The 22768-nt window shown below is 41.3% G+C and overlaps 1 protein-coding gene across 2 annotated transcripts in view; it reads left to right on the top strand.

The window, feature by feature from the left end:
- The first annotated feature begins 219 nt into the window (after window positions 1-219).
- nup188 (nucleoporin 188) overlaps window positions 220-22768 on the top strand; it is a 28137-nt gene continuing 5588 nt past the window's right edge. The window contains exons 1-35 of one of the 2 annotated variants that reach the window (XM_066646049.1): window positions 220-281; window positions 1047-1101; window positions 4033-4106; window positions 4878-4962; window positions 5071-5196; window positions 5330-5422; window positions 5743-5862; window positions 5966-6177; window positions 6401-6515; window positions 6959-7159; window positions 7257-7346; window positions 7541-7606; window positions 7697-7816; window positions 8805-8931; window positions 9077-9232; window positions 9407-9533; window positions 10336-10423; window positions 10534-10610; window positions 11051-11165; window positions 11502-11622; window positions 12313-12379; window positions 12595-12720; window positions 15293-15426; window positions 16802-16908; window positions 16990-17196; window positions 17749-17918; window positions 18025-18094; window positions 18555-18622; window positions 19165-19360; window positions 19497-19574; window positions 19661-19746; window positions 20194-20339; window positions 20518-20690; window positions 21993-22193; window positions 22361-22453. In XM_066646049.1, the coding sequence (XP_066502146.1) occupies window positions 259-281; window positions 1047-1101; window positions 4033-4106; window positions 4878-4962; window positions 5071-5196; window positions 5330-5422; window positions 5743-5862; window positions 5966-6177; window positions 6401-6515; window positions 6959-7159; window positions 7257-7346; window positions 7541-7606; window positions 7697-7816; window positions 8805-8931; window positions 9077-9232; window positions 9407-9533; window positions 10336-10423; window positions 10534-10610; window positions 11051-11165; window positions 11502-11622; window positions 12313-12379; window positions 12595-12720; window positions 15293-15426; window positions 16802-16908; window positions 16990-17196; window positions 17749-17918; window positions 18025-18094; window positions 18555-18622; window positions 19165-19360; window positions 19497-19574; window positions 19661-19746; window positions 20194-20339; window positions 20518-20690; window positions 21993-22193; window positions 22361-22453 (4113 nt within the window). In that variant the 5' untranslated portion in view covers window positions 220-258. Of the gene's footprint in view, window positions 282-1046; window positions 1102-4032; window positions 4107-4877; window positions 4963-5070; window positions 5197-5329; window positions 5423-5742; window positions 5863-5965; window positions 6178-6400; window positions 6516-6958; window positions 7160-7256; window positions 7347-7540; window positions 7607-7696; window positions 7817-8804; window positions 8932-9076; window positions 9233-9406; window positions 9534-10335; window positions 10424-10533; window positions 10611-11050; window positions 11166-11501; window positions 11623-12312; window positions 12380-12594; window positions 12721-15289; window positions 15427-16801; window positions 16909-16989; window positions 17197-17748; window positions 17919-18024; window positions 18095-18554; window positions 18623-19164; window positions 19361-19496; window positions 19575-19660; window positions 19747-20193; window positions 20340-20517; window positions 20691-21992; window positions 22194-22360; window positions 22454-22768 lie in introns of both variants that reach the window. The other variant, XM_066646048.1, reaches the window with a different exon arrangement.

The following is a 22768-nucleotide window of genomic DNA, read 5'->3' as shown; positions in this document are numbered from 1 at the left end:
ACAGAGTCAATTTGCATGATCACATGGGATGAACGAAAACAGGATTTTTTTAAGAAAATAATTTTTAAGTTATTTTAAAACAAATGTAATAAAATGAATTAAAATAAGTGTGCATTGTATTTGCATTGTACGTTGTCGTTGTGTATATATTAAAATAAACGTTTTTTATAATATATGTAAAATAATACTGTTCAAACGGACGGAAAATGTCACGTGAGCGAGAGCAGCGCTGCTATTGGTCAGAAGGCAGCGGGGAAGATGGAGTCGGAGATGTGCGTGAGGTAAATGAAACTATCTTCGACTTTAGTGTTTGCTAAACAACGAAATAAGCTTCTAAACTGTCATTAACGCACTTTGTTTACATGTGTTGTTTGTTAAAGCTGACGGGCGGCGGGCTAAAGCAGCTGTGTGTGAATTCTGCAGGCTTTTATTTGGGGGAGTTGAACGCCGTGCCGAGAGCGTGCTGATACTGAACCGCGTTTTAACAGTAGAACTCGCACTGTAGTTAGAGCGGGAAACACACTCCCTCTGTCAGGAATTAAAACCCAAATAAAAGTTTTTCTGAATCTTGTACTACTTTAAAATTCAGTTACAGGCTGTAGTCCTCCCGTTGCTCTGCATACTTTGACATAGCCCCTGTTTAACCCAGTTTTTCAGGTCAGAACCACCACACAGTCGGTATTATTTTTCTGGTAGGTGACACTGATGTGGTGTCTCACTAATGTGACATGCACTGAGTGTGTTCTGTTAGTGTGTCTTGCGTTGGTACGAGTGGATCCGGCACAGCAGTGTTGCTGGGCTTTTTAAACCCTGTGTCCACTCACTGTCCACTCTTTTCGACACACTTTGGTGATCTACTTTGTAGATGTAAAGTCAGATACAGTAGCTCATCTGTTGCTGCACAGTTTGTGGTGGTCGTCATATAGTCCTTCATCAGTAAACTAACTAAACATGACACAAATATCTAAATACATTTTTGAGCCATTTGTGTGTTTGTTCTTTTGGACTGCTGTGCTGACAGTAGCTCTCCCTGTTCTGATTTGCAGGAGCAGTCGGGAGTTATGGACCATCTTACTCGGAAGATCTGCTTTACGAGAACCGGTAAACTTTACATTTGTCAAAATGAGATGATAAAGATTGATCTGGTTTCAGTCTGGATTTGCAGAGATTTTTCACAAAAAGAACAGGTTCTGTTATTGAGTCTTGGAACTAGGGATGTCATGATACCAGAAATTATGTCAGTACCGATACCACTAAAATCCCACGATTCTTGATACCAGTTTCAATACCACGACAAAAAACAAACCAATGAAATGAATGCATGTCAACAAATGCTATAATTTAAAATGTATTTTCCAGCAAAAAAAAGTGCAGAATAGTTAATAAATAGGATTTTTTTTGTTTGTTTTGTTATCTCATTTCTAACCCAGCACTTTACCTCTGTAAAGGCCAGATGTGTTTGAAGGTGGGAGCTTCACCCTAAGTGGCTGTAGAGTGAGGTGACCTCCCTCACATCCCTCCTGTGTTTAAATGGTCTCAGTAGGAGAAAGGCAGCTAGTGAAAGAAATCTACACTTTGAAAACATTTATGTTGTTGATTATTGTTTGTTGAGCTTGTGGCTGCCAAATAAAACTGTTTGAGTTGTCTCTCGCACTGCGTGGGTCTGTTAGGCGCTGAAATCAAATGCACTCTGCTGAAGTATGGGTCTGAGGTTGTCCCTCCTAACTTGGCCCCTGGCTGGTCTACAGACTTGATTGACGTGTCATTGGAACGCCGAGAGCCTAAACTACACAGGGATCATATATTAATTGTTTCTGAATTTTTTTTTTACTTTTTATAAACCTTTTCCCAGTACTCATTACACAAACATGAGGATTACTAACAAACGGTTTGATGGAAAGTCTCAAATGTGGTCTTGTTTTGAAGGGAACAGCCTAAGGTAAGCGCTGGTATGCTTTGTGTGTAATTTGCTTCTGGGCTCTTCAGGTTTTGTGATGCAGCATTTTTGTTTGGTTGTCTGACTCAAATGATACATAACTATATGTAACTATTTCCATACGTAACAATTTTTTTTTCATCGAGTCACAATGGACCTGTTGCTTCTCCTGCCAACACCATTCCTTGTGTTGGTATTATTTAACCTTTCTCGGCTTATTCACCTGTGGGCTTGTTGTAGGCTTATTGTGGTAACCATGTGTGATCTGGGAGATCTGTGAAGTAGGGTTTTCACGGTGAAAGATTTTCCCATGCTGTGTTTTATCAGGACTCAACACTGTTATCACCGTCCCAAATTACTTAATTCTTCCTGATTCTAGTGCTATGCTCCTCACTGTCACCTTGAACCGGAGTGTGGTGTGTTCTCCCCGTGTCCGCGTGGGTTTCCTCCGGGTGCTCCGGTTTCCTCCCACAGTCCAAAAACACCCTTCAGGGTGTATTCCCGCCTTGTGCCCAATGGTTCCAGGTAGGCTCCGGACCCTGAACTGGATAAGCGGTTACAGATAATGAATGATTGAATTTATTTAACATTCATTACACACTGGCCGAAGTTTCCACCAGTTTAGATGGCTTACAATGGGTTCAGATCAGTGTGAGATATGATAGATGTTCTTAAATATGTACTGAGCCATTCTGTGGAGCTTGTGAACAGTGGAGAAAAGTAGAAAGCCCATTTGTGTCGCACTTGACACAGTCCCATAAACACTTACAAATGTTCAGCATGTTCCTGTTTTATTTCTGTTTATTTATTTGTATAACCTGCTGTAATTGACCTGTTCAGTTTCACTGCGTGATGACAGCATATTTTAGACTCTTGAGTTCTTTCTTGAGTTTCTGAAGCTTGACACGTTGTCATGGTTCTTGCTGGGGTGTGCTGTATCGTGTTTTTCATGATAATATTGCTGTACTTTTTAAAATGATAAAAAGTAATTTGTAATAATAGTGATATTCTGATTTGTTTACGTAATGATGTCATGCAGTTACCCGAAATATAGCATATATTTTTTATTAGTCATTTAGGAACAATGACAAGTACGGTGGAAAGTCACTCTGCTTGGAACTTGCTCTAAAACGGGAGTGATTTCAGTAGTGTGGAGGTGGTTTGGTTACAAAATATCAGGTGTACAACAAACCACTGTAATATTAAGATATGAAAGACGTTTGGAACACCAAAAGGGGAAAAAAAACAAATCTATTTCACCACTTCAAGCAGAAGCGCCTGGTTGAGGGCGAATAAAAATATGGCATGAGAAGAGTTCAACAGCCAAAGAGCTCTAACCCAAACAGACAACCTACACTGACTAATAATATCAGTTGTATATTTGTTATTTAATGTGAAGCGTTTATGTTTTTTTATATATTTGAATGTGTACTGTTTATATACGCACACGATTTTCTGCTCTTTGGTTGTGTGGTAGATTTATATGCTATATTATTTGTTTTTGTTTTTACAAAATCAGAATCTCGGTATGTTGCTATTGTTTACAAAATAAGCAAATGTTTACTTTTTTGCTTTTTCTAATTGTTTGAAACTTACATTTTGTAGTAAAATGTAACAGTTTCAAACATTCAGAAAAAGCAAAAAAGTAAACATTTGCTTTACTAAATATGTATTACATAATACAATTAATATATTAATTCATTCATTGTCTGTAGGTGGGCAGGAACACACACACACACACACACACAGTTTATGCTGAAAATCCAATTCTTCTTTTGTTCCAGCCGGGAACTAACACTGACCTATATATGTCAGAGGAAATGTGTTGAATGTTTCCAAATTAGGTTTACAAACTGGAACCAGGAAGACTTTGCAAATCAAGGCAACAGACCGTTTTTAAGACTCCTTGCTTTTTAAACAGGAAAGTTGTAGTAGACACTAATACACTAGTGTGGACTAGGACTTGTTTTTCAGAGTGGAGTGTACCACACTTAAGAATAAACTGTAAGTAATGTCACAACTATTGCTAAATCTCATTAAAAGGATAATTTGGTAATTGTTTCTGTGTGTTATGTCTGTTCTCTGCCATATGACAGGCTCAGATAGAAGCAGAGCTGGAGAGAAATGGGGAGCGGTTGCTGCAGGGCCTGTCCTACTACAAACCACCAAGGTAAGGAGATGTGTCACACCCATGGATGACACTGATGAAGGTTTTGGATTTTGAGACTTTCCTTTCGCAAATGTATCCATTTTCACATAAAATGATATATTTATGAAAACCAAAAACATGTATTTATGAATGTAATTGTATTTGTAGAAATTGCAGACTGTGAGGCACAGATTGGGATGTGTTAATTTGTGAATAGTGGAATATTTGTGACTTGTGTTTAATTTGTGGATTAACATGCATTTGTAAAGTATTTTGAGACTAATCTCTCTTCATAAAGGAAGGGGTCATAAAACAATACAAACTTTTATATCAGACACCAGAACAAAATATTAGTGGGTGGTTTTCACAGCCAGGGTTGTGCCACATCTCCACAGTTTTTAAATCCTGAAACTAGCTTATCTGAAGAATCATTATCCAGACAGATTTGGAAATATGTTATTTATCTTTGGGGTGGATACTTTTTTATTATTGTTATAGTTATTATTGGGTTTGTTTAAAAAAAATAAAATAAAAAATGTCCCTCAATATCTGTGATTAAACTGCTCTTGAACAAAGCACCTTAGGGTGCAGAGGTGGCTTCTTTCTACTCCAGGTGTTTTTGTTCACTGCATGTACACATGTATGTTTGTTCACTGCCAGGTTTGGTTTGAAGGCAGAGTCTAAATTTCTTTGTACTGTATATCTATAAAATCACATTTCATATTTTTTTAAATAAATGTCAAGCTGTTCTTTATGGAGAGACTGATGCTGTGGTGCTTTCTCTGTGTGCAGCTCTTCATCAGCAGACAAGTTGAAAGCCAATAAAGATGTGGCTCAAACTCTTAAAGATTTTGGACTCCGTATCAGCAAATTGCTGGTAGGTTGAGAGACAGCACCCCTGCCACATTAATACACTGCGTCTAGTGGAGGTGCACAGGTATGTGTCTGTTTCAAATTGGTTAACATGTATATGTGTTTTATCCAGGGTCTGGATGAACAACAGAGTGTCCAGATCCTTCAGTGTTACCTGCAGGAGGACTACAGAGGAACTCGGAGCACACTCAAAACAGTGCTGCAGGATGAGAGACAGAGCCAGGCCTTACTGCTCAAGGTCACACACATCTATCTCTTTGACGTGTACAGCCCTTTGTATCCTGTTTTGGGGGTTATTTATAGCTTATATTTATGTAATCTGAATTCATTTTCCAGAATGAAAACATTAATTTGCTGTGTTTGACCTTCAGATTGCGGATTACTACTATGAAGAGAGAGTATGTCTCCTGCGCTGTGTGCTGCTCCTCCTCACCTACTTTCAGGATGAGAGACATCCTTACAGGGTAAGGTTGAAAGTGCCATCTTGTAATCTGTGTAAAAATAAAAGCAGTCAGAGCATGTTGGCAGATACTAAATGTTATAAAGCGGAAAAACTGACATGGCCTCAAGTATATTGACATAATGCATTAAAGGAACACTGCAATATATACACAGCTTCAAAATAATTGTGATGTTTTACTGAGCTGTGATTGGGAGAACAGAGCTCTGTCATTGCTACTCTGGGCTCAGGACTGCAGAAACTCTACCATGTAACTTTTTAGGAGGACCTTGTTTTAATGAGGACAGAGAACTGACTGGCTGTTGTATTTTTGTTGTATTATAGGCGGAGTATGCCAGCTGTGTGGGTAAACTGGAGAAGGATCTAGTGTCTAACTACCAGCAGCAGTTTGAAGCTCTATTCAATGCAGAGGCTCCAACATGGGAAACCCATGGGAACCTGATGGTGAGGCTGGTTCAGTTCACTCTGTGCTTCTCACGCTGTCTTTGGAGGAATGAACTTCTTTGGTGTCTAACTCTCTGTGTCTTGCTGTCTCTGGTCTTTGCAGACAGAGAGACAGGTGTCTCGATGGTTCACTCAGTGCCTGAGGGAGCAGGCCTTGCTGCTGGAGGTTTTGTTCCTGTACTACGCCTACTTTGAGATGCCTCCTAGCGATCTGTTGACCTTTACACGCCTGTTTAAGGAGCAGGGCTTCGGACAGCGACAAACCAACAGACACCTAGTAGACAAGAGCATGGACGCACTAGTGGACCGTATCGGGTTAGCACACACTGTAGGCTGGAAAATAGACACACTGCTGGAGCATCATTAGGAAAAAAAAACATGCTCATACTCTCAGATCCAAAATTACACCAGAGCATGTAGCAGAACCATCCAAAAACACAGTTCAAGATTAGAGCTCTGGACATTAAGTTAAGAAGGCTTTGGAATTGCAGGGTGTGTTGTGTACGCAAATGCTGACTAACTTTGTGTGTATGTGTAGGTACTTCAGCTGCCTGATTCTGGTTGAAGGGATGGATATAGACTTTTTGCATAAATGTGCCCTTGAAGATCGACCAGAGCAGCACCAGCTCAGTGGCACACTCGACATCAACAAGGTACTACTGAACAATCACACTCCTAGTGTTTTCTGACAGCCAGTCATACATGTTGTTCAGTGTGCGTATCTGGAGCTCTCCAACCTGCTTCCTGTGAAACAAGACTACCCAGTCAATTTTCTGGCTGCCTGTATCAGAAAACAGATTACAACGTACATTTCTGATTTTGCTCAGCATAAGATGTGCTGAGGCTTTAGTATTGGCTTGCTCTCTTATCCAAGTCGGACCAGTGTCAGCATTGCTGAAGACACTGATCTATCTCAATATTGTGTCCAGTCAAAAAAATGACATGACATTATGCTTTTGAACATTTTCATTCAACTTTATATCTATAATCCAGTCTGATGTGGAGAAGCAGTGAGCAATGGCTTTACCTGCCGTGACTTCAAGTTTACTACAGCATGCGTTAATCATCCAGTTGTCTTGCTTCTCTCTTTCTGTAGGACATGGACCAGATGCTGCTGACATTTGGTGATATCCCTCACCACGGCCCGGTTCTGCTGGCCTGGGTGCTCCTCAGACACACTCTCCAGCATGTGGAAGCTGGTCCGGTCATTAGACGGCTCGGCCACACCACACTGCAGCTGGGAGTATTTCAGTATCTCACACACATGCTGCAGGCCCTTGGCAGCACCGGCAACAATGTAAGATCAACACACTTGTCAGTGATTTAGTGGTAAATGGACTGGAGTTTAAAGATCATCAACTTGATGTTAAATTTCTTTCTGTTATTTTTTCCAGTGCACTGCAAGTACTGCACGGATGTGTATCTATGGTCTGCTCTCGTTCGTGGTCACTTCGTTTGAAGAGGACACACTGGGCAGCCAGCAGGTATCATATTCATCTGTGCAGCTGTGTATAGCTTTTTCAGAGAATACTTGTGATACATGCCTCAGACTGGTTTATCTCTTCTACTTGTCTTATTTCTATATACTCCTCTCTGCATTCCTCCCTCTGATTGTCTCTTTCTCTCTCACTTATTTTCTTCTTCCCTCTCACTTGCTCTCTCTTAATCCTGTTTCTAGCACCTGATCAACGCTGCCTGTGAAGTCCTTGCAGCCCCAAGTCTAGCTGAGCTCTTCTGGGAGTCAGTAAGTGTGCTGAACCCAAATTTTTATAAACTAAAAATTTAGGGTGCTGGCTGTTTTCAGATTGTATCATTTTGTGTTTGTGACTTGCAGAAGCCTAATGTTGGCCTGGAAATGATTCTGGACTCTGCAGTGGGGGTCTTTCCTCACAAAACTGGACCATTACTACAATTACTTACCGCTTTATTGTCTGACAAGTCTACTGCTAAAAGGGTATACACACACGCGCACACACACACACACACACTAACTCATGGATACATGTAATACCCTTGCATTTTTACACATGCATACACACTCAGTCGTATCAGATATTCTTCACACTTAAAAGCAAAGTTCACGATTTTAATAAAAAAACAATGTTATTAAATTCTGAGGATATTTCCTCATTATTTGCTGCTCTTCAGTCTGTTTGAGTGTTTGAAACCACTCTAAAGTGTTGACAAAACCCCAGTGTCTGTAAATCTGTAAATGGTAAAAAAAAAAAGTGTCTCAGCCTGGTATGCTAGGCTTTTTTCCTCTCTTTGCTCATGGCAGAGAATAGGCACCTGGAGTTTTTTTAGACAAAGAAAAGAATTTAAAAAGCCTGAGCTGAGACAAGGATATTGCACTATTCCTGTCCCATAGGTGGGTAATATTCAATTATTTTTGCTGTTTTGGATTAATTAAGGTGGAAAAGTCTCCAAATTCGAGAGACGGCTAACTGCATTACTGCAAAGTATTACAAAACGAAACAACCTGTGTTACAAATGAGCTTCTGCGGTAATACAAACATTTAAGCTTCACTCATGTGCACAGATGTTTTTATTTCTCAGAAATACCTTTCCACCTTAAAAGATTCTGAACGTAAACAAACCAGACAAAACAATTCTAGACTTTCCATTCAAACACATACTCTGTAAACACTTGGAGAAGTTCCCTTATTGAACAGCACAGACAGACCATTTAGGAACACATTTTGCTTTGGAGTTATTGTTGAGAATATGTGTGGGTCTTTCCCACAGGGACTAACAAAAATCTTGATCTCCATACTTTGCACTATGAAGTACATGGCATCCATGCCAAATAGTGATCTGGAACAGTTCATCTTGTTTTGCCTGTTACAGGGATGCCACAAAAATGTTTGTAGTAGAAGTTAGTGTTGTGTGTTTTTTTTTTTTTGTTCCCCCCCCCCTAAACTCTGACTTTCTGACCTCCTCAGGTGTATACCTTTCTGGATAAGATGTCTGTGTACACCGAGGTGTACAAACACAAACCCAATGACGTGCTCTCCAGGGAGGATGAGACACTGTGGAGGAGACAGCTGCCCAAACTCCTTTATCCTCTGGGTCAGTGAATGTGATGTGGGGCATTATGAATGAGTGGGTGCTCTGTCTGTGGTGAAAATTGACCACCAGTTGTGTCCCAAATGTCATAAAAATATAATGTTTAAAGTTGTGGTTGTTTTCAATCTCTGTTTTTATTTCTGTATAGGTGCTGGTCAGACCAATCTGCGGATGCCTCAGGGGTGTTATGGGCAGGTGTGTGTGGGGGAGCAGGGCTATGTGGTACGCTGGGAATACTCCTACAGCTCCTGGACGCTCTTCACCTGTGAGATAGAGATGCTGCTGCATGTTGTCTCCACTGCAGGTACACACACCTCACACTATTAGCCGTAGATTAAATTAAACTTATAAACCTCTATTCTACATAGGTCAAGTTATAGTGTCAAAATTCATACAAGTCATAATTGTCACATAAGCTGACATAAATGTGTGTAAGCAGCTGAAGGTGATAGATTCTTTTTGTCTGTGTATGTATTAGATGTTTTAGCCCACTGTGAAAGGGTGAAGCCTATTTTAGACCTGGTGCATAAAATCATCAGCACTGATTGGACGGTTTCTGACTGCCTGCTACCTCTAACGTCCCGAATCTACATGCTGCTCCAGAGGTGAGAAAAATTACAGACACTTTACCCTCTTTAATGCTGATATAATTACACTTGATTAAACTTATGAAAAATGGAAAATATGGGTCTCAGGAGAGTTTTACAGAATTGTCTCATCTTCATAAGGAATAGTTTTAATAGCAAGGAAGCTTAGAGGATTTTTAAACATTTGACTACCTTTTTCTTTCTTATTAGATGCAGTAAAGAAAAATGTTCCCAGTTTTGTAACACATTTGAACAGACATGTCTTTGTATGAAGCTGAAGCTAATAGATTGAAAACTAAATGTTTAGTGATAATGTGCAAAAGCAAAATGGAACAGAAATACTCCACAATTCTGGAAAGCTTAACTCCTCACACTGCTGTTAAACACCAAAAAACCACAGACAAGAGACGTGTGCCGAGCCAAGTTGCGCTCCCTATCCTACTTAGCTCTGTGTATGCTCAGACCCACACATTTGAATGTTCCCATATGTTAATTTAATGATAAATCTGTTTACCTTGAGTGCATTATACAATTGTAGCTTTCTGCTAACTACTACATGGTGAATTTTTCCCCCTCCCCCACGGCATTGACCTTTTCCTTCATATGGGGATTTAGTCTAGGAATATCTCCTGCTTATACTTCTGTTGGGAGATTTGTTTTCCTTGTATTGATTACTTTTTAGCCTGACAAACCATACTACGTACACTATGGTAGCACAACTTTACAGATCACTGATATCAGTCAAAATGGAAAAACATCACGGCTTCATATGCACAGATGTAACTGATCTTTTGTGGATTTCTTGATTGATTTATGTCAGGTTGACATCTGTGATAAACCCACCCGTGGATGTAATTGCTTCATGCGTCAACTGCCTCATTGTCCTCGCCACACGACAACCTGCAAAGGTAGGCAGACATATAAAGGGACTGTAGGATATGACCGGGAAATTTGATTAGTCCTTTCAGGGTTTAATACAGCACTGAATTCACTTCTAAACCCTGGATTTGTTGCGCAGGTGTGGTCCAGTCTGCAGCACACTGGGTTCCTTCCTTTTGCATCCATTCCACTAACCACCATGGCACAGACCATAAGGTAACACACTCTTCATACACATATTTAAATACGCAGGTACAGCTGTTTTGTGGATAACACTTTGGACATGTTTTTCTTACCAAAATTTCCAAATAGAACTTGCTTAATGGTGTTTGCTCGTTGTATAACCATTTAGTCTTATTCATCCGTTCTTCTATAAGCACTTCATCCTAATGAAGGGTCTAGAACCTACCGACACGAACACACCCTGGGCAGGGCGCCAATCCATCACAGGGCTTGATTTAGTTTAGCATTTAGCTGATTTTGAGCATTACTGAATTGTTCAGTAAGGGTTTTTAGTAATTCACTTTTACAGCACTGTATTGAAATCAAGGGGGATCAAACTTAGGTTCAGCTATGTTTTCTATTCTTGGAGTAAATGTACTTGGAGTACACGTGTTGTGTGTTTTTGTACTACCGCTGTATTTGTCTCCCGACAGTGCTGAGGGAATGAAAGCTGGGAACTACGGCAACCTGCTGGTGCTGATAGAGCAGCCTCGAGGAGAGTATGCTGTGACCATTGCTTTCTTGAGGCTTGTTACCACACTTGTCAAGGTAAAGTGAGTGGCCACACACACACAAATACAGCCTCAAAATATTTATTCATACACCATTAGTATTTTTAATGTTAATTTTGGTTTTCAAAATGAATACAGTATAAAAACTTTACCTAAAAAGAAAACAACAATGATAACAAATATTAAATTAATAGACATTATAGTCAAAACAAAAACAAATACAAACTGTAAAGGTATAGGCTGAAACATTAGCTTATTGTGCCTACCCTTTTTACTTAGATAATTAACAGTCCATTTACTTATGTATTTAGATGATACAAAACAACCACAGAAAGAAAATCAACATTGTGTGTGTGTGTGTGTGTGTGTATAGGGGCAGGTAGGCAGCACTCAGAGCAGAGGGCTGATTCCCTGTGTGCTCCTGGTACTAAAGGAGATGCTGCCAACATACCACAAGTGGCGCTACAACACACACGGTGTTCGAGAGAGGATTGGTGAGTTATGCACACTCTTATTTTACTTATTCGGCTGATTATGATCTTTCTACTGTCTGATCTTGAGCTAAGAATGTTAGAATTTACCTGCCCATATCTGTAGTATCAGTCTGTACATCACAGTTACGTGTAAATATGGGGTCTGTCCCAAAACCTAGTGAGCTATTACTCGGAAAGCTGTTTACGTCATAGCATATGCGCTCCGAACATGTAGGCTGTCCCAATTCTTAGAAACCTTAAATGTGCTGCCAACTGAGGTACTTTAATCTGGCTGAATTTTAAGGCAACATTGAACCGTTCTTGCAATCCCATGATGCAAGACAAGCACAACTCCTGTCTAATTCACAGATCTCTGAGCACAGATAATTAAAAATCTAAATTAAAAACATGAAGAGCACAGTTCGTGGTGCTGATAAGCTGAGGTGATAAGCAACTGAGGAGTAGGTAGAAACAAGCTGCCAGACAATCGATCTCTAACTAGTGTCAATAATATGCCTAACGTGGTCAGACATTGGTTAGAACACTGCTTAATTAAACAGCTGCTAACGTAGTCAGTACCTTCATAGGCAGCTCACTGGGTTTTGGGACAGTCCCATGGTATATACTTGTATCAGCAGCAACAATTTTTCTGCTCTGTGGGGCTGTAGTATTTAGTTGTCAGTGGGTTAATCTTCTCTCTCTCCCTCACAGGTTGTCTGATTTTGGAGCTGGTCCATGCCATTCTCAATCTGAGCCCTGAGGGGGAGTCAGAGGGCAGGTATATAAAACTCTTTATTATGTTCGGGAGTGTTTACCTGGTTTGCTCCTATAGATAATCTCAGTGTCCTTTGTAGTTACAAGCCAGTGCCTTGGGTTTAACTAAAGCAGTAAACTTCTGGAGTGATTAGGCCATTTTTTTGGAGGGTGGTTGGGAATAATAGCTCATTCACTTATGAATCTTACACATTTTCTTTTAATCTCTGTGTGTGACAGTGCACCCAGTCTGCAGTCTCTCTGTATCTACAGCCTGGCTAACACTGAGGCAGGACAGGCCGTAGTCAATATCATGGGAGTGGGAGTGGACACTATCAATGTGGTGCTGGCAACTCAGCCCAGCAGGTAGGAATGAGTGAAAAGCCCAATGCATGCTTCTGTGTTGATCCTATGGCATAATCTACAGCATAATGTGACGTGCACCTTACCAAATATGTATCTGCATCTTGTCAACGCAGATCACAATGATTGTGATTGTTTAGTATTCGGATGGTCATTGTTTAAGTTGAACCGGAGAAATTCAGAAACGTGAACTCCAACACAATACAGAGATGGCAAACAGAAGCCAATTCATGGTGAGAGATTTCCTCCGACATGGTTTGGACATGAGGGATGCATAAAAAGGCTAAACAAAGGAAAATTGCAGTCTCTGAGGGAAAAAATTATTTCTACATGAAGCAGGACCACAAAGCAAAAACGTGCCGAATTTCTTTTTGTCACTTCATGTTAATTAGGCTCTGTCTCAAATGACGCTCTACTCCCTAAATAGTGAATGTGAATCAACAACGCTACTGACACCCGGAAGCTGTTTTCAACCTTCAAGTCTCTGCTGAACCCTCCACCTCCACCCCCTGCAACCAACCTCACCGCTAACGCATTTGCTGACTTCTTCACCAGCAAAGTTGCTGCAATCAGCAGCCGGTTTTCGGACCCTTCTACACAGCCTCTGATTCCCCCTTCGAATCCTCCTAAACCTACTGCTTCCTTCCCTTCTTTCACTCCTCTCACAGAAGACGAGGTATCAAATCTTCTTAGAGGTGGCCGTCCTACATCCTGTCCACTGGATCCCATTCCTACCACCCTACATAGCACCATAGCCCCGTCCATTGTGTCCGCAGCCACTCATGTAATCAATTCTTCACTAACCTCTGGAACATTTCCAAACACCTTCAAGCAAGCTCAAGTAAGACCGCTACTCAAAAAACCTTCTCTTGCTCCTTCTATAGTAGAGAACTACCGACCAGTCTCTCGCCTCCCCTTCCTGTCTAAAATCATTTAAAGAGCTGTCTTTAAGCAGGCAACAAAATTCCTCTCCCAACATAAGCTTCTTGACTCGAACCAATCCGGCTTCAAGAGCGGCCACTCGACGGAAACTGCACTTCTGTCAGTAATGGAAGCTCTTAAAGATGCCAAAGCAACAGGTCAGTCCTCAGTTCTCATTCTGCTCGACCTATCAGCAGCATTTGATACGGTCAACCACCGCATCTTACTAAACAAACTCACTGACATGGGCTTCAAGAACAATGCACTCTCCTGGTTTGAGTCTTATCTCACTGGACGATCCTTCAGTGTGTCATGGCTTGGACAAACATCAGCGCGACACCACCTCACCACAGGTGTGCCCCAAGGCTCAGTGCTGGGACCCCTCCTCTTTGCCTCCTTCACCACCTCTCTAGGCCCAATCATACATTCGCATGGCTTCTCCTATCACTGCTATGCAGATGACATACAGCTCTATTTATCCTTTCCTCCAGGAGACACTTCAGTGGCAACTCGAGTCTCTGACTCTCTCTCTGACATATCTACATGGACGAAGGAACATCACCTCCAATTGAATTTATCCAAAACTGAACTACTGGTCCTCCCAGCCAAGCAAGCTATTCTCCACAACATCAGCATCAAGCTAGAGTCCCTATCAGTGGCTCCCACCAAGGTTGTAAGAAGCCTAGATGTCATGGTTGATGACCAGCTGACCTTCGCAGATCACGTTACCGCTGTAGCTCGATCGTGCTGCTTCTCCCACAGCTCCTTGTACAGACGTTAGTAACCTCCCGTCTAGACTATTGCAACGCCCTCCTGACAGGTCTTCCGGCCTGTGCTGTGAGACCGCTACAGATGATCCAGAATGCTGCAGCACGCCTGGTCTTCAACAAACCAAAAAGAGCACATGTCACGCCCCTATTAGTTGAGCTGCATTGGCTACACTTAGCTGCTCGCATCAAATTTAAATCACTAATGATGGCCTTCAGAGTATTCACTGGTTCTGCTCCCATCTACCTCAATAGACTCTTAAAACCATACGTTAGCGCCCGTCCTCTCCGTTCCTCAAAGGAGCGCCAACTAACACGACCAACCCCCCATACAGATCAGTTGAGGCTATTCTCATCTCTGGTACCACGCTGGTGGAACGAGCTTCCAAGCACTATCAGAGCAACAGAATCCCTCTCTGCATTCAAGAAATCATTGAAAACCCAGCTCTTCCGAGAGTATCTTTTGCACTGAATGTCTTTCTTTAATGCACTTATTACTTCCTGGCATATTGCACTTAATGTAAGGTATTTTGTATAATTTGTGCTGTAGTTCGAACGTTAGATCCTCTTTTGTAAGTCGCTTTGGATTAAAGCGTCTGCCAAATGCATAAATGTAAATGTAAATGAATGTTAAAGATTTATAATACTAATACTACTGCACTACATATGGTTGAGGAAAATTATTGAGATTCAGCACTAGTGTTGCAGCGGTGTAATTGCAGAGCGATGCAGAAATGTACACGCTCACAACGGCATAGGGTTCTTGCGTAGGCTGTGTGCCAAGTCAACACAGAAGCATAAATCAGCCTTTAGAGTGTGTCTGGTGTGTGGATATTCTTTGTGGTTTTGTTAATTTGTTCTCTCTCTCTCTCTCCTTCTCTCAGTAGTGGTAGTTGTGAGGGTCCTGGACAGGTGTTGATCCAAACTGTTAAATTGGCCTTTTCAGTAACTAATAACGTCATCAGACTCAAACCACAATCGGACACGGTGTCACCCCTGGAGCAGGCTCTCACACAGCATGGTGAGAAATCATACACAACGCACACTCATTCAGACTTTATTTTCCTTTACACACTGGCTTGAATTTGCTGTGGCAAATGCTACAATGAAGCTTTGACAGTGAAGTTACAATCAAGTAATTTCACCCATCTTCAGTATGTGTCGAGCAGTTGCTCTTGGAGCACTGTTTACCGCACTTCTGTTTTGTTTGTCTGGTGTTGTGTGCACCTTTTGTTTCTTTCAAGTTCAACAACAGAAACATTTTCATTTTTTCAGGGATGAGCAGCAATATACAGGTGGTTCAAAGTGTGTGAGGAATGTGCAGGTTATATATTAATACTATGACTTAGTATCCCCATGCAGGTGGTCCTGGAACAAATGGTGTACAATTTAAAAAAAAAATAAAAAAAATTTTATAAGTTTTCAGCTCCCAAACCCCTAAAAGTTATTTAGTTCCCAAGGGCTTTAAAGTTGTTAAAGCCCTTGGGAACTAAATAAATTAAATAAATAACACAAAACACAAATATGATAAATCTTTCCTTAAAAATGACCAATACTGATCACTTCTTGATGCAGAATGGGCAGTCCTAAAAGTGGGTAAACACAGAACACAAAAGAATGCAGAACGAGCATGAATGGATTAAGAAAATAGCAGCATCACTCGGTCAGTATATTGGTCGGTGTATAACAGAGTAATAGCGGAGATAGCAGCTTCACTTGACTGGCATGTAGAGTAGAGAAGCAGCGCGGATGACTGTCACCCTCAGTCGGCAGCACAGCAGGGTAGCAGCAGGGGAAAGCACCAATTTAGAGACACTCTATTCTGTTTGTTGATTATGTTAACAATATAATCACACAAAACCACACAAAAGATGTTCTTCGGCTTTATAATGCCAATTCTACCTGCCTTTTTTATTGCCATTTTATTGTGTATCTTGTGTAAAGTGACAACTGCAGCTCAGAGTAAAAACACAGAAAACCCTGTGATTGCTGTCTCAAGACTGAGTGTTACAATGGTAACATCAACAGCATTCTGATCTCCAGTGATACAGAGTTGTCAGTCACACATGGACCATGCCTACACCATTCTTGGAGAGCTCCGAGGAGTGCCTTTTTGTCATTTTTGAGGAGAGATTTATCATTTTCCTGATTTGTTTCACATAACACCCATGTTTAGAATTATACAAAATGAGACTTTGGCGCTTGAGTGCAGTTGAAAGGGAACTGATCCTGTGCAGGATCACCACTCTGTGTTGTATGCCTTTTATCTGATCAATATTGTTCTGTCTCCACAGTCATTGCTGTTGGTAATGGTTTTGGTAAAAGCCCAGGCTGTTATCTTTTGACTGTCCATTTTCAAAACTGCAATCAATATTTGTGATTTATTTTTATTGCAGGTGGGCATGGCAATAACCTAATAGCAGTTTTGGCTAAATACATTTACCACAAGCATGACCCAGCCCTGCCAAGACTTGCTGTCCAGCTGCTGAAGAGACTGGCCTCGGTAATTATCCAAAAACTGTTCAATTTGTGGATGCTATGGTAGTGTACTGATTGCTAAACAGTGTGTGTGTGTGTGTTGTAGGTGGCCCCCATGTCTGTGTATGCGTGTCTGGGTAGTGACGCAGCAGCGATAAGGGATGCGTTCCTCACGCGGCTTCAGAGTAAGACCGTGGACCTGCGAATTAAAGTCACCATCCTGGAGTTCCTCACCATCGCAGTGGAAACGCAGCCCGGACTCATCGAGCTCTTCCTGAACCTTGAGACCAAGGATGGCAGTGAAGGGGCAAAGGTCTGAACATCTCCAGAACTGGACAGTTTGTCTAAAATAAAAATTACTAAAAAAACAAAAGACTTTAAATTACATTTAAATAAATAGCCACTTATTGGATGTTTATGTCCAACTCAAGTCTGTCACAATAATTACATGATTGCCTCGTTTCTACTCTCACTGTCAGTTCTGTAGTTGGCACAGTTTGTATTGGTCACATACCCTTCATCAATGGTCATAGGAAATGTGTGGTTGCTCGACTGTTTTGGGGGGTTTAAAAACTAAGCAGCATTGCTGTGTCTGATCTATTTGTACCCGTGCAACATTCACTAATACAACCGCCATTACTTCATCACTGCATCCCTGAGAATGACCTGAATTATATCTGCTTTGTTGTGGTCCTGACCATTGAAGAACAGGGTTGCAGAACAAAAGAAGGTTGTACAGTCTGCAATTGTTGAACTACAGAATGCTCCTGTGTTTTCAGGAGAACTGATATAATGAACAGTGATTGTAGAAGCAAGATCTTTTAATGTTAATTCTGATCTGTGTGTGTTTTTATGCTTGCTGTAGGAGTTCTCTCTGGGTGAATGGAGCTGTTTGGCTGTAGTTCTGGAGCTGTTGGACTGTGAACTCCAGAGTCAGTACTGGTGTCCTCCTCTACTGCAGAGAGCAGCGCTGGCCTTCCTTCATGCGCTGTGGCAGGACCGCAGAGACAGCGCGCTGTCTGTTCTCCGCACAAAGTGAGTGGTGGACACACTCCTCTCAATCACAGAGCCAGTCATTCTGGGCTGGACGCGCACAGTTCACACAACCTTAACTCAGACTCTGATTTGTCATCGTGTTTAGGGAGACGTTCTGGGACAATCTGACGACACCTCTGTTTGGGACACTGCCTTCCCCATCTGAGACCACAGAGGTGAGGTCATGAATGGGCTTCCTTTAGGATGCATCCACTGAGAGTTATCACTCTGTGCTGATGCTGGTTATTTTTGAATGTGTGTGCTTTTTGGTGTTCAGGACCATCCAAAAAGTTATTATAACAAGGAATTATTTATTTTTAAACAGCTTTTCAAGGTCTAAATGTAACATTAATCTAATATCAAATTACAAATGGTATAAGTGGACAAGAGAGGAATAGAACAACAAAGGATACAGATTTTAAATATTCAGAGTTCAAAAAGCAGCGGATGGAGAGCAGATTTCCTAGAAGTATGAATGATCAGATGTCTGATATGACTAGATATATAGTTACTTATCCATTTTTGTTTGGTTACTCCATTCTGATATAAAATCAATAAAGTGAATCCCAGTGATTATATTCACTGATCTGTTCTCATTTGTAATGAGCAAATTTCTTCTGCCTGTTTATTGTCTAGCCATGTGTTTTGGAGTCCTGTGCCTTTGTGATGAAGATTATAGGCCTGGAGATCTACTATGTTGTCAGGTAAGATAATAAACCAACCAACTTTGATCAGGTACAGAAGGCTTAACCCGAGACTTCACATGTGCGCTAGAAAGTACTGTGTATGTGTTAAAATAAGTCTCTGTCCAATGAAAAACGCGTTATCTCCCAATATAGCAAGTTAAAGGAGAAAGACAAAACCTTTCAATGTAAATCAGTGTAAAAAGATTTCATTTTAAAGTCATTTAAACCTTTTTGATTTATCCATTCATCATGAAATTTTTTAGTGTAAAGGACAGCTGCTGTGTTTGATGTTATGTAGTAAACATTAAATCCACACAAACGCTAGATATGTTTTTCATTTCATTGCACAACAGGAATACATATTTGTTATTGTTCTGAATGCATTTTGTAATTGATAGACACTATTAGTATAACTATTATTCCATTGTGCTGATCTTATTTATTTTACATTTAAATATCCAATATAAAAACTTCAGTCTAAAGGAGGGTCAGTGTGATTAATAATAATAAAAGATTAATAGTTTTTTAATCCTTTTTTCGTGTGTGTGTGTTTGTTGCAGTGGTAAGCTGGAGGGATCTCTGAAGGCCGCTCTACAGCGATTGAGCTCTCAGCGTCGGTATGAATTTTGGTCTCAGTATGTAAGGGAGTTGGTCTGTGCTGCCTGTGATGGAGAAGACGGAGCGGTGAGGTCACTTCCTGAGTCTCAAATACTCATCTCAGCTTGGAGGACATTGCTCATTCTGTCAACCAGCCACGTGAGGACATTTATTTTACACACACCATGGGATTAAATCTTCAGTTTTGCAGCAGTAATATTTGATGGCTGTTCTTTCAAATATCCTGCAGAGATAGATAATGTGTATTTGTTTGTTTGCCTGTTGGCATGTGCAGTCTGATGTGATGCAGCTGAAGGAAGACTCTCTAAGACAGAAGCTTTTCATGGATGTTCTGGAGGGGACCAAAGCAGCGGTAAGTCTTTCATTCCCTGACCATGCACGCACACTCACTGTGTGATGACCTGTATACTAATGCACATCAGCCTCTCTGTGTCTCAGCTGCTGATGCCTCAGTCTGTAGCCTGTCTGCGTCTGGGCTCCATGATGGCCACCCTGCTACTCATCCTCCTCAAACAGTGGAAAAGGTGTGTGTGTGTGTTTTCTTTATAAGGCTGTGTTCGAAAAAGTTCTCTATTTACTTTTTAAGGCATCTCCATTATTCTCAAGGCTCTACACTGTTTAGAAGCATATTTGGCCGTCTAACAGGCAATTGTGGTTAAGCACACCACAGCAGATCGTTTTCCAGCTAACTCCAGCTGACGTCTCATGTTTTCAACATAATTTAGGATTTTTTAAAATCCTGTATTGTGTGCCAGGCATTACTCTGCTTTGTGTTGACATTTCCCAGACAGCAACATGATTCTGTCCCTGGTCAGGCCCACATTCCCCAATTTTTATAGTGTCTACTTTTTCCATCAATTGACACCACCTGTTCTATTCGCCACATGAACACGGTCGCCCAAACAGAGCCACGTTAATGTTTGACTGCATCGGGGTTTGACACACACACACTCTCTCTCTCTCTCTCTCAGTGTGCTGGTCTCAGCTCCTGCCCTCTTGCCTCCTCTCTCTCTGATGCTGGAGAGTGTTCTTCAGGCCGATCAGCAGCTCATGGAGAGAACCAAAGCCAAGCTTTTCTCAGCTCTTATTTCTGCTCTACATATCCAGGGACTTAACGGTAAGAAGGGCTGGGCCAAAAATATTGCATCAATAAACTTTTTCTTATTTTCATGATAAATATTTAACTGTTTATCAGTTTTTATTTCTCTGTGTGTACGAGATGGCGGTGGCCAGTGAGGTTTGATGTGTGTGTATTTGGAGTGTTCTGAGTTTACCTGAATGAAAATGTTCCTCAGGAGGGGAGATTACCCAGCTGCCCCAGCTGCTGCTGAGTGTGTGCGAGACGGTGCAGGACGAGGCCCTGGCATTGATCGACAGCACACGTCACATGACTCAGAAAGTAGAGGCACAAGAGGACAGCATGGAGACGGACGCTCCTCGCAACGTTCAGAAAGACCAGCGAGACTCGGTTGGTTTGTGTGTTGACAGTGGTGAGGGCGTGGGTGTGTGTTTGAAAGTCCGCTTATAGTTGTGGTCCCTGGCCCTGATAATGGAGGATCTTGAAAGAAAGGACATCCAGCGTAAACCTGTGCAAAGTCGATATTGTGGATTTTAATAATCCATTGTGGCGCCCCCTAGTGGGAATAGTCAAAAGATGAATAATCATTTTGTGCAGACAATTATGGCTTATTAATATTTATCATATTTAAAAGAAACACTGGCTTGTAACACATGTAAGTCTTAATACGGTGAAATTATTAAATTATTAATAACAATTATTAAAACAATTATTAAATTTGAAAAAAAAAACAGCAGGTAAGTTGCTGTTGCCATTGAAGTGCACACTGGGTAGTAACATCAAATAGTAGCAGCTGTACTTCAGTCTTTTCAGTTTGAGCCATATTTGCTGTATTTCTGAAATCACTGACAACAACCCACACTAGAGGAATCAAAATTCTGATGGGCAGATGCCCATGGAAGAGAGAGTGGGGCAAAAGGGCAAGTGTTGTGGTGGAATTGGTTAGTCTATGTAACGGAGAAACACTGTAAACAGCTGGACTGTACGGAGTTTATCCGTAGCTGGTGATTCGCTGGATTCTTCCATGACTGCTACAGCTGTACTTTTAGTGTAGGAGCAGCTGACGATAAGCTTTGTCGGACAATCGGAAAGTATTTAATGTATGCTCACAGCACTTCGCTCAAATCTTACTCCATATTCTGGAGCTTTAGGATTTCTTATGTGGGAAATCTGTGAGCACTGCTTTCCGTTTTAGTCTATGCTTAAAAATCACTCTCTCAGCATTCTTCTGAATGAGTTAAAATCACCCAGATTGAAGTGATGAAAGCAAAGTCGTGGGGTTTTTATAGATGTTTTTGCTCACATGGGATGTGATGACTAATCAGTCTTCATGTGCCTTTCCATTGGAAATTGCATCCAGCAGCAACACAATGTGGTGTGATTTTCTTTATGTTCGTGCCACAGTTTGCATATACCCAACAGCCATTTTGTGGCTCAAGTAATGGCTGTCTATATGTCAGATAAACCAGTAAAGGTGTTATTTTTTTAAAGAAGTAAACTGTTTTTTGTGGTTTTTATAACATGTCTTAAGTTCTTCAGTTAAGTGTTATTCCATCATATTAAGGCTTGCATGTGTTACCAGCTGGGGTTCTTTTTTAGGTAAGGGTTCTGGTCACAATGCAGGCTCTGGAGAGAAACTGGAGCTCACTGCTGCTGGTTTGGTTGCTAAGTGTGTGTCTCTCTCTGTGTCAGGTGTGCGTGTTGGCTCTGCATTTGTCTAAAGAACTGTGTCGAGCTGATGAGGACGGGGAACAGTGGCTGCAGGTGATGAGGAAGCTGCCGGTCCTGCCATCAGTGTTAAGTGCTCTAGAGCTCAGTCTGCGCTCCAAACAGAACCTGTATTTCACAGAGGCAGCACTGCATCTATTGCTCACACTGGCCAGAACACCACAGGTACACACACACACCTACATACATACATATACACTCTCTGTTCTTCTGTGCTGTGCTCACTTCCACCAGTTCTGTATATTCCTGTATTTCTTTGACCTTATACAGTCATACATAATAATAATAAAAAAAAAATGAATGACCTGGTGTTGTTCCTCTTTGTGCTGTAGGGGGCAGCAGCAGTGGCAGGTGCTGGAGTGATTCAGAGCATCTGCCTCCCTCTGATCAGTGTGTATGAAGGTCCAGCAAATGGAGCTACACAGGTGCACACTCCTCTTCCTCAGGGCTCTGCTTCATCTTTATCTGCTCCTTTATGGCATTAATTTACACCTGTCAGCCATAATATTATTGCCACTTTATTTCTATGCACTGTCCATTCTATAAACTCTTTTATAGTTCCACAGTTACAGACTGTAGTCCATCTGTTGCTCTGCATGCTTTGTTAGCTCTGTTCATCAGTGATCAAGACCACCACAGAGCAGGTATTATTAGTGTGGCGGTCCATTCTCAGTGCTGTAGTGACACTGATGTGGTGGTATGTTTGTGTGTGTTGCACTTGTATGAGTGGGTGGTACCTT

Source organism: Hoplias malabaricus, chromosome 15, assembly GCF_029633855.1.
Source record: "Hoplias malabaricus isolate fHopMal1 chromosome 15, fHopMal1.hap1, whole genome shotgun sequence".
NCBI lineage: Eukaryota > Metazoa > Chordata > Actinopteri > Characiformes > Erythrinidae > Hoplias > Hoplias malabaricus.
The sequence above is the reverse complement of the archived record's forward strand: the minus strand, read 5'-3'. Positions and strand labels throughout refer to the sequence as shown.